Here is an 18668-nt window from a genome sequence, read left to right as displayed (position 1 = left end):
GATAACTTACCTTGTTTTTACATGACTAAAAATTAACTTGCTAGAATTTTATTTCTCTGTAATTTTATCTGTATTGCATTATGCTTTTTGGTTATAATGAGGAAAATACACATTTGGTTTTAGAAAGATTTGAAGATAGAAAATATTGGTATAAGGGAAAGAAAGCCTGGGTCCAAATCACAACTTTGAGGTTCCTTTGTAGGTCACCAATGAAAGCGTCCCTCCTTTCTTTAAGAACTCGTAGGGATTAAAGCCTCCATAACTAACATTTAGTCTTCCTTCGTCACAATGTTGGATTCTCTTATATATTCCCTTGTAGATTCTCATCCCTTTCTCAGCTACCCCACCAACCCTTCTACTGCTTTATCTAGATCTCCCGTTGTATGTTCAACACAGTTACCTCATAGTAAATTCTTAACTGCTTCTTAGTACATTCCTTCTACCTCCTTTCCCTGAATGAAACTGGGATCTTGAAGAACCTTTTCTCCTACAGTTTGTAACTTTCTTTGGGGGAACTTTGTTCCTTCACCTCATGAGTTAGAGTTGGTGGGAGATGGTCTTAGTTACCTTCTTTATGGTTAAGATCTCCTGTTCCATTGCAGTCCTGTGAATTAGAAAGAAATAGAAATCATTTTAGTACAGAGTAACTCATTCTAAAAATTAAATGTCAAATTCTAAACTTTAGGGAAAAATATTAAGGTCTCCTTCCTTTGATTGGGCTCTTTAATTAAGTTTGAGTTTAACAGAAGAAGTATTTTGATCTTATTTCCTTGATTCCAGGATACGGTCTATGAGATATATAATCAGATTTGATTTGGGGGAGGTAAGAAATAGTACAATAAACCCCTCAAAACTAGAACTGATAAATGAATTCACTTATGTCACAAAATCAATGTACAGAAATCTTTTGCATTGCTATACACTAATAATGAAACAACTGAAAGTGAAATTAAAACAGTCCCATTTATAACAGCAGCAAAAATAATAAAATATCTAGGAAAAAACTTAACCAAAGAGTTGTTAAGACATGTATCTGGAAACTAGAAAACACTGGTGAAAGAAATTCAAGATAATACAAAGAAGTGGAAAGACTTGGAAGAATAAGTTGGAAGAATAAATATGGTTAAAATGTCTGTACTGCCCAAAGCAGTCTATAAATTTAATGCAATCCCTATCAAAATACCAATAGCATGTTTCATAGAACTAGAACCAAAAAATCCATAAATTTGTGTGGAACCACAAAAAACCTCAAATAGTGACATGACATCAGTCTTGAAAAGAAAAAAACAAAACTGGAGGTATCACGAGTCCAGATTTCAAGTTATATTACAAAATGGTAGTAATTAAAACCACATGGTACTGGCATAAAAATAGACACATAGTCCAGTGGAATAGAACAGAAAGCCCAGAGATAAGCCCACAATTATATGGTCAATCAATCTTCAAAAAGGAGGAATGAATATACAATGATAAAAAGTCTCTTCAACAAATGATATTGGGAAAACTGGGCAGCAACATGCAAAAGAATGAAACTGGATCACTTTCTTTCTCCATACACAAATATAACTCAAAATGGATTAAAGACCTAAATGTGAGACCTGAAGCCATACAAATCCTTGAAGAGAGCACAGGCAAGAATCTGTGACATTGGTCATAGCAACATTTTCCTAGGTATGTCTCTTGAGGTAAGGGAAGCAAAAGCAAAAATAAACTATTGGGACTACATCAAAATAAAAAGTTTCTGAACAGCAAAGGAAACAATCAATAAAACTAAATGGCAAACCTGAATGGGAGGAGATATTGGTAAATGACATATTTGATAAAGGTTAGTATCTAAAATATTTAAAGAACTGATAGGACTCAAAACCAAAAAACAATTTAATTAAAAATGTTCAGAAGACATAAACAGACATTTCTCAAAAAAAAAAGTCACCCAGATGGCTAATAGGCACATGAAAAGATGCTCATTACTCATCATCAGGGAAATACAAGTCAAAACCACGATGAGATATCACCACTTCACACCTATCTGAATGGGTAAAATCAAAAACACAAGAAACAACTGTTGGTAAAGATGTGGAGAAAGAGGAATCCTCATGCACTGCAGAGTGGTGCTGCCACTGCGAAAACAGTATGGAGGTTCCTCAGAAAGTTAAAAATAAAATTACTCTATGATTCAGTAATCACACATTGGGTGTTTACCCAAAAAATACAAAATCAGTAATTCAAAAGGATACATGTACATGTACCCTTATGTTTATAGTGGCGTTATTAACTATGAAAGTAGCCCAAGTATATCCATCAATAGATGAATGGATAGAGAAGAATGGATGAAGTGTGTGTGTGTGTGTGTGTGTGTGTGTGTGTGTTTGTGTGTACACATACACTATACTTTATATTCTAATATTCCATTATATATTATTATACAATTATATGTTTACATGTAATGGAATATTATTCAGCCATTAAAAGGAATGAAACCCTGCCATTTGCAACAACATGGCTAGAGCTAGAAAGTATAATGCTAAGTGAAGTGAGTCAGTCAGAGAAAGACATATCATATGATCTCACTCACATGTGGGATTTAACAAATCAGCAAAGGGGAAAAAAGACAAATCAAGAAATAGACTGTTAGCTATAGAGAACAAACTGATGGTACAAGAGGGGAGGTGGGTGGCGGGATGGAGGAAATAGGGGATGGGGATTAAAGGATACACTTATGAAAAAATAAAATGATTAACAAATGAAAAGATGCTGAAAAAATAGTATAGTAAATACACATTTCGACTATGAGAGATGTTCATTTTTAGAAACGTTGATGAAGGAAATGTGTATCTCTGAATTAAAGAAATTGAGCAGTTCATGAAAAAAATTGTACTTTGCCGAGAACCGTTCAGAATAAGTCTAAATAACTTAGAAACAACTTCATGCATAAATGTGGAAGATGAGAAGTAGAGAAATGTGAGCAAAGTTAAACTGGAGTCTGAAATTCTTTTTCTTGGCCAAATGATACTCAATTATTTGTTGTGTTTACTTCTACAGAGATCACCCAGTTACTGTAGTTATGGTTTACATTCTTGATCAGTCTAAAAGAATGTAAAATGTACAGAATAAGTGGTCAGAGAGGATATTTATTTTCTTTTAAATTGAAGGTTACCTACTTCTGTCCATATGCTCACCAGTAATTTACTCTGACATTTTTTAAACCTCTGAGACTGTTGGTGAAGTTTCCTGAAATGTTCACCTTGATGGTAAGCAAAATAAGCTATCTTTTGTTGTTATAACCAACATTCAGGGGCATCACATATGAATTGAATCTTAAAGCTTCAGTTTTAATGTGAGTTGTCTAGGAATGGATGGAAGTTAACTAATTTAGATATCTCCTGCCTGACATGTTAAAAATTGACCAGACCTAAGTTTTAGTTCAGAGTATGCAAGCTATTAATTCATGTAGTGAATGACGGGAGTTTAAATGAAGATAGAGAAAAAAATTCACTGGGGGAAAAATCATAAGTGAAAGTATAGTTAGGTGTTTTCTGATTTTTTTAGTGAGCATAAAAAAGCAGACAATATTTTGACATTTAAAATAGTATAATAAGATACATGCTGTTTAAAGTTAAAGAAAGTCTTAACCATTGTTCCCAAAATGAGAATTGCTCAAAAACAAAAAGCAAATAGTCTTAATCTTTAATAGGAAAAGCATGAGCCTAAGTTCTCTAGGATCAGGTATATACTTTATTATACCCACCCATAATTTTCTGCTCCAGGCATCCATGGATTTATAGTCCGCCTTCAGCTTTTACCATGGTGTCCAGTGCTTCCTCCACCTAAAATCCCAATTAGACAAGACAGACCAGTCCTTCTGGCAGACCCTAGAGAGGTTAGAATGTTTTAAGAAAAGTCAGCTCTATTCCATCTGGTTTGAGGGAAGAATGTGGAACTGGGCTGCTAAATCCCTTGAGTCCCAGACATACCCATATAGAGAATAGAGCAAGAAAAAATGAAAATGACCTGAACTTTGTTGTTCACGGTATTTTCTTGACTAGGCATTTGTTTGGTTGCTGTAAAGCTTTGACTTTTTCCAGAGCTCCAGTATAAAGTTAATGCAGCCAGTCTCTAGTTGCTTTTGATGTTTCTGTGAGGGCTTGGAACTTCTTAAGTCTGTCATTTGCTGATGTCACTCAAGAATGCTTTTAAAATTATAAAAAATTAAGTTAGTGAAGGAAATTTAGAACACACAGAAATGTGGAAAGCTAAGGAAAAAAAAAATCTTATCTCCAATTCTACTCTGTAGTAACCACTATTAACATTTTGATGTGTTGCCTTTCAGGCTTTATTCCCCCTTTGTCATGTCATGCCTTTCATTTTACCCTGCTTTCTCTTGTTCTTCTACCCTGTACCACCAAAAAAGATTGGTTTTTAAAGTTAATTAAAATAAGGTCTCTAAACATACTTTTAGTCAGTGCAGTATTAATTTTTGAATTTAGTATACTTGTACATTGGACAGCCCAAAATATTTTTACAGGTATGCAAATTTTTCATTTATGTTTCTAAATGAAAATATTATAGATATTTTTCTTCTCTTTTTTTGTTTTAAATAAAACACAAGTCAAATTTATTAGAGTTGTCCAAGTCAGCAATGGTGATCTTCTCACTCGTCTTGCCATTCCTGGACCCAAAGCGCTCTATGGCTTCCACAGTATTCATGCACTTTTTCACCTGGTCAAAGACTACGTGCTTACCATTCAGCCACTTGGTGTTGGCAGTGTGGATGAAAAACTGGGAAGTGTTTGTGTTGGTTCCAGCATTTGCCGTGGACAAGATGCTAGACCCTGTGCTTCAGGATGAAATTCTCATCATCAGATTTCTCCCTATAGATGGACTTCCTGCCAGTGCCATATGGCATGTGAAGTCACCACCCTGGCACATAAACCCTGAAATAATCTGCGAAAGCAGGAACCTTTAGAACCAACTCCTTTCTCTCCAGTGTTCAGGCCATGAAAGTTCTTGTTGTGTTTGTGTGTGTGTATGTGTGTGTAATTCTTCCTCTTCTTATTTTTTATTATATTAGTCACCAGACAGTACATTATTAGTTCTTGATGCTATGTTCCAAGATTCATTGTCTAATGTCTTTGGAACTTTGTTTGCAAACAGCCTGGAGGAGATGCAGCCCATAGCAATGTTGAAAAACATGGTGGGGTTGACTGTGGCTAGATAGTGGGTGGCAATAGGACAGTGGCATCTGTAAGGCCTAGATATTTCTGATTATCCCCCACAGGCTTGGGTTTTATTCTAGTCTTTACTCCTTTATTCAGTATATAAGAGTTGAGAAAGAAGTAGGTATCAAAAATCTGTATTTTCCTTGGTCTTAGAAATTTCTGGAATTTTTACTTTAAGAAAAAAGTGACATCCCCTCATTCAAAGGGGTAAGCCCTGACAACCTAGTATAGATCTTAACTTTCTTGGGAGCCAGTATAAAAAGAAAGAACTTAACCTGGACAGAAATAGTAATGCTAATATTGTGATACCAGTTATTTAGGCTATAGGTGTCTTTTTTTTTTTTTAAAGATTATTTATTTATTTGACAGACAGAGATCACAAGTAGGCAGAGAGGCAGGCAGAGAGAGAGAGGAGGAAGCAGGCTCCCTGCCGTGCAGAGAGCCCGATGCGGGGCTCTATCCCAGGACCCTGGGATCATGACCTGAGCCAAAGGCAGAAGCTTTAACCCCCTGAGCCACCCAGGCGCCCCTATAGGTGTCTTTTAAACCAGCCGAACTATTAACAATAACTAGATTCTTTAATTGTGCTACATTAATTGATAATTGCAGTTTGATTTTTAATTTATTTAGCCTTATATTATGAATATATTGAAGCTATTTATATTTTGGTAAAAATTATATTTATATATAATTTATATATTATATGTTGTATTAAACTTGACAGAGAGAGTTAAAGAAGAGTATGTGAATCTGAGCAGAAATTGTGTTTTGCCTTCTTCCATTCCTACCTCTTACCTCAGTCAGGAGCACTCTAAAAAGTAATTACCTATGATTTTTTTGGGATTTGGTTTATGGAAAGCTACCCTTTATAATTAAGGTGATGGATACATGGGTGGATAAATTGGAAGTACTTTTTTTGTGATTCAGTTTTATACTGAGATGCATTTTGATTGATTTTTCTTTTATCAGCAGATTTCTGCTTTTTATAGTATGATTTCTTTTTTGGGGGGTCATTCATTAATTACTGCCTATAATAAATGTTTATACCTATTTTTTTTTATGTTTTATTTCACTGAAGTAGCAATTATATAATCCAAACTTGGGTGCTTCTTTCATAACTAACTTTGGTCTCTAGGAATACTATTACTATTAATACTATTAGTATTACTATTAATACTATTAATACTATTAGTATTACTATTACTATTATTAGTATTAATACTAATACTATTACTATTAAAAATGGAGACTATTGTATTAGATGCATTACTTTTTTTTTTTTAAAGATTTTATTTATTTATTTGACAGAGATCACAAGTAGGCAGAGAGGCAGGCAGAGAGAGAGGGGGAAGCAGGCTCCCTGCTGAGCAGAGAACCCGACGTGGGGCTCGATCCCAGGACTCTGGGGTCATGACCTGAGTTGAAGGCAGAAGCTTTAACCCACTGAGCCACCCAGGCGCCCCTAGATGTATTACTTTTAAAGGGCGCAAATTGTAGGATTACAAAGCTAAAAAGATTCCTTGAAAGCATGAGTCTAATTTTATAAGAAAATGAGGACAAAGAACTTATTCTAACAGGGAGTCTTTATAGTATGTTTTCTAATGTCACTTCTTTGTTCCATCAAAAATTACTTATATAAAGCAAGTTTGGTTACAGTAATGGTTGAATTTTTAAGGTTGATAAAGTGGCCAACTTTAACAAATTTTCCTCCCCCTTTTCTTTTAGGTGAATCTGGACTCGGGAAGTCAACATTAATCAACTCATTATTCCTCACAGATTTGTATTCTCCAGAGTATCCAGGTCCATCCCATAGAATAAAAAAGACAGTACAGGTATGTACATTTGTATTGTTCATTGATGATAAGCTGGGGTAATGTTAACACACACAAAATACATGCTATAACTTTTATTATGCTTCCCTAGAGGTAGGTTTTATATTTGGCCTCATCCAATGTAAAATGGTAAACCTGATTGATGATTAGAAAGAGAAGGTGAATTTAGAGGAATTATCTTGGCTAGAACCTTCTACTAAATTTGTCCCTAGGACCCTCCTATAGATTATACTGTGAAGTACTAAATAATACCCCTAGAGTTAGGCTGTCCAACATGGTAGCTACTTGCCATATTTAGCTATTAAGTTTGAGTAAGTTGAAAGCAAATAAAATTTAAAGTTTGGTTTCTCAGTTACACTAGTCATATTTCAAGTGCTCCTTAGACATGTGGCAAGGGTAGTATGGCTGTATTTGGGTAGTATAGATGTATTTCCACTGTTGGAGAATGTGCTAATGGATAGTGTAGAAAAAGCTTGATTTGCAGAAAAGCCATTATTACTTAAATACAGGGTTCTGTATTACTCAGTGGCATAGTCCTATGTGATAGATGAATGGCAATTGAAATTTTAAGGCTCCCAAGCTATGTGTAGTCTAATTAAATAGTTCTCAGTCTTTAATGTGTGTTTAGATCAACTTGTTAAATTTAGTTCCTGTTTTAGGTTAATTTAGTCTGAGATGGGTTGAAATTCTGCATTTCTAAAAATTTTAGGTGATATTGATGCTGCTGACCATTAGACCACACTTCATATGACAGAATACTCTAGGCTCCAGATCTCTACTATTCAGTACATTAGCCAGTAGTCACATGTGCCTGTTGAGCTCTTAAAATATGGATAGTCCAAATGGAGATGTTACGCAAGTATAAAATACATCCCAGATTTTGACAATTTAATATGTAACAAATATAAAGTATCTTATTACTAATTTTTTTATATTGATTACACTTTCCAGCAATAATATTTTAAAGTGGCTACTGAAAAGTTTTAAGTCACTTATGTGGTTCACATTACATTTTTGTTTCAGTACTCCTTTAAACTGTTAATTGAAAAAATTGTTAGTGGAATGGTACAGTAGTAATATATAGCCCATAAGCAGAGAGGAGGGGGGTGAATAGTTCTCAATGGAACAGGCTTTATTCAGGCTGGAGGTGGATTTGAAGGATTGGTAGTGATTATTCTAGTGCACAGGGTAGAAGGACGCTCGGGAAATCCTGGGCGGAAGCTCATACATATCAAACTGCAAGATGCAGTTTAGTAATTAGATTCTTAAGAAGTAATTCTGTCAAGTGGATATTTTGTTTCTTTTTTTGAAGTTTTTCTCTTTTAGGAATTTTTTTTGTATCCTTCATAGAGCTTGAAATTACAAATTACTTGCAAAATTGTATTCGAAAAACTTGACACTACATTGCTTATTTATTTTGTGATCAGTGTTGTGTGTATATATATATATATACTTTTTTTTTTAAAGATTTTATTTTTATTTATTTATTTGACAGAGAGAGATCACAAGTAGGCAGAGAGGCAGGCAAAGAGAGAGGAAGGGAAGCAGGCTCCCTGCCGAGCAGAGAGCCCGACGCGGGACTTGATCCCAGGACCCCGAGATCATGACCCGAGCTGAAGGCAGCGGCTTAACCCACTGAGCCACCCAGGCGCCCTGTATATATATATTTTAAAACATTTTATTTATTTATTTGACAGAGATCACAAGTAGGCAGAGAAGCAGGCAGAGAGAGAGGGGGAAGGAGGCTTCCTGCTGAGCAGAGAGCCCGATGTGGGGCTCAATCCCAGGACCCTGAGATCATGACCTGAGCCAAAGGCAGAGGCTTTAACCCACTGAGCCACCCAGGCGCCCCCAGTGTTGTATATTTTAACCCTAAACAAGAAGAGGAAATTCTAATTTTTTAATTTAGGTATTTAAATTCAAGGTAAGTAAACTATGTATGTAGAAATGTTAAAGAAATGGCACAGTACAGATTCCTAAGTTCAAGAATATTTAGTCTAAGGACACCTGGGTGACCCAGTTGGTTAAGCATCTACCTTCAGCTCAGGTCATGATCCCGGAGTCCCAAGGTAAAGCCCTGCATTGGACTCCCTGCTCAGTGGGAAGTCTGCTTCTCCCTCGGCCCTTCATCCCACTCATGCTCTTTCAAATAAATAAATAAAATCTTAAAAAAAAAAAAAAGAATATTTATTCTAAAATACATTAGATCTCAGTGGTCATGTACTTGCCGGTAGTGTTCTTGGTAATTACTGCTGAGTCCTCTTTGTAGCTCTGGCGTATGGTGTTAATGCCAGGCTTGCATTAGTAAGTCATTAGTATCTTCCAGGTACTATTCTAAGCAGTTCATGTGCATTAACTTATTTAATTCTTAACAACAACTTTATGAGGTAAGTGGTATTATTACCGCCATTTTACATAGGTGGAAACTGAGGTAGGGACATTGTCATATCCCTGAGATCACATAGTTAAGAGTGACAGAACTGGGGCGCCTGGGTGGCTCGGTTGGTTAAGCAACTGTCTTCAGCTCAAGTCATGATCCTGGGGTCCTGGAATCGACTCCCATATCGGGCTCCCTGCTCGGTGGGGAGTCTGCTTCTCCCTCCAACCCTCTCACGTCTTGTGCTCTCTCTCACAAATGAATAAATAAATAAATAAATAATCTTAAAAAAAAAAAGAGTGACAGAACTGGATACAAATCTAAGCAGTCTGGTTTGGTGTGTATTTTGTCAAATTATGCTGTCTCTATACTGTTAATATTTAATACATGCTAGTTTCATAGGTTAACCAGTTCTTAATAGGTGGATTAGCTTTCCTTTACTACAATCTCCCTATTTAATAATGTTTCATCCAACAGCTTTTTGGTTTTCTTTCTTTTTTAAAACCTTTTTTTTTTTTTTTAATCTTATATAGAGAGAGTTTCCCAACTAGGCAGTTTAGACAAAATGAAGACAAAATGATTTGATCAGCGAAGTCATGTGAAAATTGTTAAAATAACATAAAAAATGCCTCTATGGGGGCACCTGAATGGCTCAGTCGTTAAGCGTCTGCCTCCAGTCAAGTCATGATCCCCGGGTCCTGGGATCGAGCTCCACATCGGCTTTGGGCTCCCTGCTTGGCAGGAAGCCTGCTTCTCCCTCTTCCACTCCGGCTACTTGTGTTCCCTCTCGCTGTGTCTCTCTCACTCTCTCTCTCTCTGTCAAATGAATGAATAAATAAAATCTTTTTTTTTTTTTTTAAATGCCTCTGTAAGCAGTAAGGGGCCGATCATCTGACTCTAGCTAGTAAGGGATAGTTTCAGGAAGGGATTTTTTGTTTGTTTGTTTGTTTTGCTTTTTAAATCTCAAATAGTACATACATGATGTTTGCTGTTGCTTGTTAGATTTAAATTTGCAGTCTGGACTCAAGGGTAAGGACTTCCCTTTAAATACTAAGCTTGAAATTCCAATTAACTACTGCTGGGTGGATGATGGAAGCCAATTAACTCATGAAGATTTTGTACCTTACCATGTTTTATTTTACTTTGCTTAATAAAGACAAAAGAACAATACTCAAGCTTTCTTGTTCATCCATGCAGTGGTTTTTTTTTTTTTTTAAACCAGTGTCTGAACACATGAAAGTACCAGTGCTTGCAATTTCAGGAATTTGACACAAAGAAATTGAATCTTTTATACTCTGTAGCAAAGTATTTGCTCAAGAGATTGCTTGTAATGTAGTTACAACTGTGTGTATCCTGTCATGGTCTACATATTGTAAAAAGGATATTAAATAGAATTCATTATCATATTGTCATCAACGATTCTCCATATTGTGAGACTTCTCCATTTTATACAGTGTGCATGCTTTTATAATTTTGCCTTTCAGAAAAGAAATATGAATACCAAAAGATAAGTATTTACAAGGAATAAGATTCATATTAAGAATTGGTTCTAGGTCAGTTCAACAAAAATATGTCCCCTAAAAGTCATGATGCCAAAAACAAATTTGCCAAACAAATTTATTAAAAATACTGATAGACTATATGGTACTGTCTACTCTAAACCAGTTGCTCAGACCAAAAAACTTGGAGCCATCCTTAACTCCTTTTTTCTCTTTCAATCCACATGTAGCCATCAACAAATCCTGTTATCTCTACTTTCACAGTATATCCAGAATTCTTTCTTATACTTCTCATATGTAGGGTTCCATCATCTCTCTGCCTAGATTATTACAATAACCTCCTAATTCACCTCTCTGACATGATCCTTGGCCACCATCTCAATCTTTTTTAGCAAAGCAGTGAGAGTCTTCTTTCATAGTCTCAGAATAAGGCCAGAGTCAGCTTTTTAAAAAGTTTTATTGATCTATTTCTATTTTTTTGAGCAAAATTTTAATATAATTTTTAAATGAATATGTAGCTTTATACTAAAAGGGCACAGATTTTAGCATAAAGCTTGATGAACTTTTGTATACATGTTCATTTATTTAGGTAATTACCAGCCAGATTAAGATAATGTACATTTCTAGCACACTGGCAAGTTTCCTTTTGCCTCCCCTCAGTATTACACCCAACTCCAGATATAAATAGCTTTCTGACTTCTGTCTCAATAGATTAATTTTGTCTTTCTTGAACTTCATTTAGATATATACTCTTTTGTGTCTGATTTCTTTCACTGAAGATTATATCTGTGGTATTTGTACTGTATAGTTATAGTCCTTTTTCATTGTTGTATAATATTCCAGTATATGATTATATCATAAATTATATTCTGTTGTAGATAAGCATTTAGGCTTTCAATTTTTAACGATATGGATATTTTTATACATTCTTTTGGTGGATCTGAACACTTGTTTCTGTTGTACGTCTGTGACACATTAAGTAAAAGGTATTTTATTGTTTCAGTTAATTTTCTTTGATTCTTATGAGGTTGAACATGTCTTTTATACTCATTAACTATTCAGATTTCATTGAAGTGTTTTGATCATCTTAATGTTTTCTGTCTTTTTCTCTTTGATTTGGAAAATTTCCTTGTCTAGATAATTGTCCCTTACATTTCAGACACTGAAGATACTTTCTCTTAGGCTAGCACCTGTTAAGGAATATGGAAGAGGCTCTCAGGATTGTTTTTACATTTACTTGTCTCCCAAATAATCCTGTCTAACTCATTTAACCTTCTTTTAAGGTAACATTTCAATAGTGTTCTTTTCTATTGTGAATATCTTCCCAAGTCTCCCTTTTTTTAAAACAAAGGAGTAATTAGGGCTTGACAGTATCTGTACTAAGATTTTTATGACAAAGGCCTGTGTATCACTCTTAAATCTCCTCTTTTTACCAAAAGTTAAGACCTATAACATCTGAGAACTGGGTTGATAATGACTAGAATCCCAGAGAAGTACTCTGGATGGTATTCCTTCATATACTGGAAACAAGTTGAAGATCCTGTGTACTCTCTTCCTCACTTATCCAGGAGAGAACATAACATGTTCTGAGTCATTCCATTTATTTAGAGAATAGAGGGTAGTTTTCTTTCACAGTTGACTGGCTCTTCACCAAGCTCAGTAATCTAGCAGATAATCTCCTCTTGGAAGCTCATAAATTCTTTGTGGAGGGTGGTCAGAAGTATTACATCTCAGCCCAGACATAGCAGACCAGGAGAAACAAAATCCCGAGTTTCAAAAGGCATATGTCTGCAGTTTCTCACCTGAAGGCTTTCTGGAACACTTCCAACTATCAAAAAAAAAAAAAAGAAAAAAAAAGTAAAGAAAAGAAAAATGCTGTGATGTAGCAAGGTAGGGAGTGAGATTTTAATAAAGACTGTGATCTCATAATCTCCTCCCTGAGCATTATTTATTTATAGAAGACTGGTATAAGAAATTCTTCCACATTTGCAGTCTTGGAAGGAAAGAAAAGGTGTCTACACTGAATAGAGAGATGGTTCTGAACTTCTCATATATCAGTGGTTCTGATTTGAATGGAATTTTCAGTATTAAATAGAAATCCTTTGTGATTAATTCCCAGTGTCCTGTCTTGGGCCTCAGGACTCAAAATGTGAGCCAACACTCTAGTCCTAGAGTTCTTGGTACTAGTGGTTCTCACACGTGAGTGTACATCAGTCACTTGGAAGGCTAAAACAGATTGCTGAGTCCACCTCCCCTCAGAGTTTGCTGTTTAATGGGTTTGAAGCAGGGCCCAAAGAATTCATGTTTCTACCAAGTTCACAGACTTGTGCATCTGCCAGTCAGGATACATTTTGAGAACTACTGCTTTGCAGTATTTCTAGCCTGATGCAAACTGGTTTTATCCTGTCTCTCTGGGAAGAAGTTAGAGAGGGTACTGTTTATCCTTCATTCTTTCAGAATATTTCACATTGAATGAAATAGTACCTTTAACTTCTATTTTTATTCATGTATTTTTTAATAGACTCATTAAAATGAAGTGATAGAAAGCATTGAATATTTGTTCTACTCTCAAAAACAGATCTTCAGATTAACAAAGTTTTAAGAAAAATATTATATACAGTGTTGTGTATATAGTAGCAAATTTTATAATTTTGTTACATTTGAAAATTTTTGAATCCTATTTCAAGTCTGTGAAAGGTTGCCAACTTGTCTCCAAGGGAAAGTCTGTCCTTTATACTGAGACTAAATTGCTTCAGTTTCTTCTGTGAAATCAGTGTTAGATTTTTTTTTTTTTTAAGATATTAGACAGAGTGTGTGAGAATGGGAGTGGGGGAGAGACAAAGGAAGAGGGAGAGAAAGAATCTCCAGCAGACTCCCTGCTGAGCACAGAGCCCAGTGTGGGGCTTGATCTCAGGACCCCAAAATCATGACCTGAGCCGAAATCAAGAGTCACACACTCAACCAGCTGAGCCACGCAGGCACCCCAAGAGTGTTGGTTTTTTCCTTTTTTCCCCTTTTATTTATTTATTTATTTATTTATTTATTTATTTATTTTTAAAGATTTTATTTATTTATTTGACAGACAGAGATCACAAGTAGGCAGAGAGGCAGGCAGAGAGAGGGGAAGGGAAGCAGGCTCCCTGCTGAGCAGAGAGCCCAATGTGGGACTCCATCCCAGGACCCTGGGATCATGCCCTGACCTGAAAGCAGAGGCTTTAACCCACTGAGCCACCAGGTGCCCCTTTTTCTTTTTTTTAAAGTTCTTAGTTTGCAACCTTATATTGGTCCCCTTTAAAACTTTTTTTCTTGGTTTATGAAGTCCTTCAAATCACTATTACAGATTAAATGTGTATAGAAATTTTGGAGGTGAGGAAAGGTGAAAGCAAAGAATCCTATCCCTAAGATAACGTTTTATAGAACCCTTGAGACCTTTTTGTAAAGCCCAGTTAGGAAGCTCTCTTGTTGATATTGGTCCAATATTGATAGTTTTTTGAGCTATTCATAGAACAGACATTTAAATGCTTATTTTTTTTTAAATTTTTATTTATTTATTTGACAGACAGAGATCACAAGTAGGCAGAGAGGCAGGCAGAGAGAGAGGAGGGGAAGCAGGCTCCCTGCTGAGCAGAGAGCCCGATGTAGGGCTTGATCCCAGGACCCTGGGATCGTGACCTGAGCTGAAGGCAGAGGCTTTAACCCACTGAGCCACACAGGTGCCCCCATAATCAAAGTTCTTAAGCTAGTCACATGAAGGATATAGCAAACAAATATGATTTCGTGAGAATGTGCTGCTCTAAGGTGCTATAGATTACCTTGGCAGATTTTAGTGTAGTAGGAATGAAGGGCAATATGGCACTGGTTGGGAAGTGAATAGTAAATGAGGCACGGATGATGGGATGGCTATGAAGGAAGGGATGAAAGTGAATACCTAGAGGTTGAGTGTAGGGTACTGAGGCAGTCGTTTGGTTTTTATTTCCAAAAAAGACCTAAGAATGTTTATATCCTATGGGGAATTAATCCCTGAAGAGACAAGAGGTTGAAAATAAAGGATAAATAGTCTAAACACTTGTCAGTATGACTCCAATATGGAATAATCAGATTCCTGGTATAGATTAAGAAATTAGCCTTAGGAAGAAAGGGATCTATTCCACTGAACAGAAGGAAAGACTGTTGCTTCAGACAAATTGGGGATGCTCTTGTCTTCATGTAGAGATGAGGTACTTTGCTGAGGATGGACAGAAATAGGGTAGAAAAGACCCATACTGAGAAATGAGAGTGGCATGAGACTAAGGAGCACATAGAAGGATTATTGGATAGCAGGGAAATTCCTGTCAAATCGAAGTTCATGAATTTTGTGGATCAGAAAGATATCTGAGCTTGGAAAGGAAAAGGAAATAAAGGATTTAGGAGGGGGCTTACTAATGAAAATGAAAGGGTCAAGTTGCTTAAGATCTCAGTGTAAGGAGTCAGGGGAAGTTAGGGGTAGTGATTTAGTGTGTGTGTGTGTGTGTATGTGCGTGTGTGCACACATGTGCGTGCTTAGAGATTTATTGGAGAGAGAGAGCAAGAGCTGGGTGGGGGGCAGGGAAGAGGGAGAGGGAGAGAAGGGATCTCAAGTAGGCTCCACGCTGAGCACAAACCCCAGTGTGGGGCTCCCATCTCATGACCCTAAGATCATGACCTGAGGTGCCCCTAGAATTCAAATCTTTGGAACAACTTTCTTTTTTTCTTTTTTCTTTTGTTAAGATTTTATTTATTTACTTGTCAGAGAGCATGAGCAGGGGGAGGGGCAGAAGGAGAAGCAGGCTCCTTGCTGAGCAAGGAGCTGGATGTGGAACTTGATCCCAAGACCTTGGGATCGTGACCTGAGCCGAAGGCAGACTCTAAACTGGCTGAGCCATCCAGGCATCCCTGGATCTGCTTTCTTAATAAACTAGGTCAGGGGCTTTATGAGAAGGATATAATCTTTAGGCATAAGTATTGTACCTTTGGTCATCGCCTCTTAGTTTCTTATGGAACATAATGAAGTATTTAAGTATTTAAGATAGATATTTATCTTATATATCTTATCTTTATCTTAAATATCTATCTAATTTATTTATCAGGCATTAAATAATCAAAGTAGATAGTTTCTGTGTTTGAGCTAAGTGAAATATCTCAGGCTATTTAAGTCTCTGTTGTCCCAAGTCCCTGCACCTCCTAATGCCACCTCCTGAACAAGTTTGGGTAGAGAGGTAAGCTCCTGGCAGAAAATTTTAACCCTCTCTATGAAATTTAATATAGTTAATTAAGTAACACTTTCTACTTAACAAATAGCTCTTTTATAACATTATGTTATAAAACTTTTAACGGTCTTTTGAAAATGAAAGAAATGAAGTTATGGAAACACTGAATGTTTAATTTTTTTTTTTCTCAGATTGAAAATTGGAACAATATTAGAAAAAAGAGTGCCTTGGATTTCTGGAAAGTAGGAGTCCAAATGAGGGCTCTGTAAATTAATTATACATAAGCAATGTAATGGGCTTTAGTTTTATTTTTCAGAGAGAAACACATAATTGAAAATACCCTTGATTCATTCCTTCAGTATTAAATTATGCATTTAATCTTAGAGGATTTTGAGTGATGCCATAAAATATGCTGATGTGACCTGCTTAAGTAAAGTGCATGGGAAAGTAGCCATTTGGAATAGATTTCTTAAGAAAAGTTTGAAATTCCTGGACTTGAACTAATTTGTTTTCCATGGATCCCATGAGGATACTTGCAAAACCAGATGATAGGATACAGTTGGATCCTGTGAATGGCACTAGTTTACAGTTAAGTTTTCTGGATATCTTCCATATGTTGCCTTCTTCTTTCTATTTTACCATATATGGATACATAGAAATTCATAGACCTGAAAAGACCTTTTATAAACAGACTCTTTGAAGTATTTAAAATACAGATCTTAATTTTTTTTATATCAGTAAACAATTAAGTTAAACTGATTATAAAAACAAGGAAACAAGGATCTTAAAATTTAAGCTGGTATAGTGTGTGATTAGTATACAACCTATTATTGAAGATAGAAATGGGCTTTACTTACTAATAAGAGAACCAGAAATGGTTTGGAGTAAAATTGGGAGATGACTCATGTAGAACAATTATATTTTGCATCAGTTTCTAATATTCAGTGCTTTGTCATTTAAAAGAATTATTAGGAAAGGGATGGTATGATTACTTTGGATATTTCTACTTCAGTGCCAGTTACCATAAATGAATAAGCTGTTTTTATGGAAGGAGATGGAAGCAAATCAAGGTATATGGAGATGTTGGAAATTGTCCATTTTTTAAATTGATATATAATGACAAATAACTTGATTGTCCTTTGACTAGAGGACAACGATATATATAAAATACGAACTTTGTAAATCACGTGGCATAATATCACTTTTTTAAAAAAAGTTTTGAAAATCTAACACTGGTAAGTCTGATTATTTCCTCATTTTACCTTTCTCATGTTGTGAGAGTAAACGGGTTTATCAGACTAGCTGTATTATCTTAGCTATGTGGTGTGAAACAGTGGTCTTCTAAGTAATACACATCTATTGTTGATACTGAAAATGGCCAGAAAATATTAAGAACCCTATTTACTGATGTTTATTTTTTTAACCTACAGAGAATTAATACTGTGTTAATACTTATTAACAGATTGCCAATTATGTATATTTGGTAGATATAAATAAATATATTTGGAATGTTCAAAATTTCCACTGGTATTTCACACTGGGACTAAAACAGTATAAAGACCACTGGTCTAAAAGATAAGACCTTTGCCTTTTATTTGTCTAAAAGATTAGAAGCCCTTCCATGGGCATACACGTCCAAATCTTAGGCAGTGTTTTCAATTTTAACAAGATTTTTTTTATATTATTTTTTTTAACAACTGTTGGCTGACATAGACCTATACTGTCCAATTCAGTGTCACCAGGCCATATATGTCTATTTAAATTTAAGTTGATTCAAATTAAATAGTTAGTTCAGCTTATTAGTTGCTCTGGTCACATTTCAAGGGCTAAGTAGCCACATGGCAGGCATCTACTGTATTGGATAGTGCAGATACAAAACATTTGCATCATCTCAGAAACTGTTCAACATTATGTTGGACAGTGTTGCTGCAGACTTTCTTGCTCAGCAGTCTTAATTCCTCAGTCTCTTTATGCATCACCAAGCCTCTGTAAAAAATGCCCAAGGAAAATGGAAATTATATCATATTTGTAATACCAAAAGGTACACTCAACTTTTTCTACCTAGAAATTAGTCACTTTTCCTTTCCAAAACATAAATAGTTGAAGTTGCTTTTCACGTCTGTTCAGTCGAGATTCTGCATTTAGGTAGTCCTCAAATTTACTATCAATGTAGTCAATAACAGGCTGCCAGCTAGAGAAACCAGACAAATAAAAAAATTAAGTTTCCCTTAAGTCTTATGGTACTTAAGTCATACCATCTTTTGGCAATTAACACTAAACATTTGTGTCTAATTTTTCTCTCTTAAATTAACCGGTCAGTATATGAAGAGCCTCTAGTCTTAGTTAGCCCTTGATATAAATGTACATTGAATGAAAGCTTGTGTTTTTCTGGGGCAACTATTCCCTTTTTCTCTTTGAATCAGTGTTTACTTTAGCAGGAGCATATGCCCAAAATGAATGAGTTGTATGTTCTGATACATAGCTCAGGGTTACCGAAAATCTTTGGATTGCTCTTG

The 18668-nt window shown here is 35.6% G+C and overlaps 1 protein-coding gene across 6 annotated transcripts in view; it reads left to right on the top strand.

Moving 5' to 3' along the window:
• SEPTIN7 (septin 7) overlaps nt 1-18668 on the top strand; it is a 115641-nt gene that overhangs the window by 62663 nt on the left and 34310 nt on the right. For all 6 annotated transcript variants that reach the window (XM_032871701.1, XM_032871667.1, XM_032871676.1 and 3 more), the window contains one exon: nt 6945-7051. In XM_032871701.1, coding sequence (XP_032727592.1) covers nt 6945-7051 — 107 coding nt within the window. The remainder of the gene's footprint in view (nt 1-6944; nt 7052-18668) is intronic.

The sequence above is a fragment of the Lontra canadensis genome, unplaced genomic scaffold (assembly GCF_010015895.1).
Source record: "Lontra canadensis isolate GAN:19392208 unplaced genomic scaffold, GSC_riverotter_1.0 scaffold2, whole genome shotgun sequence".
Lineage (NCBI taxonomy): Eukaryota > Metazoa > Chordata > Mammalia > Carnivora > Mustelidae > Lontra > Lontra canadensis.
Note: the sequence above shows the minus strand (reverse complement) of the source record. Positions and strands in the feature narration are given on the sequence as shown.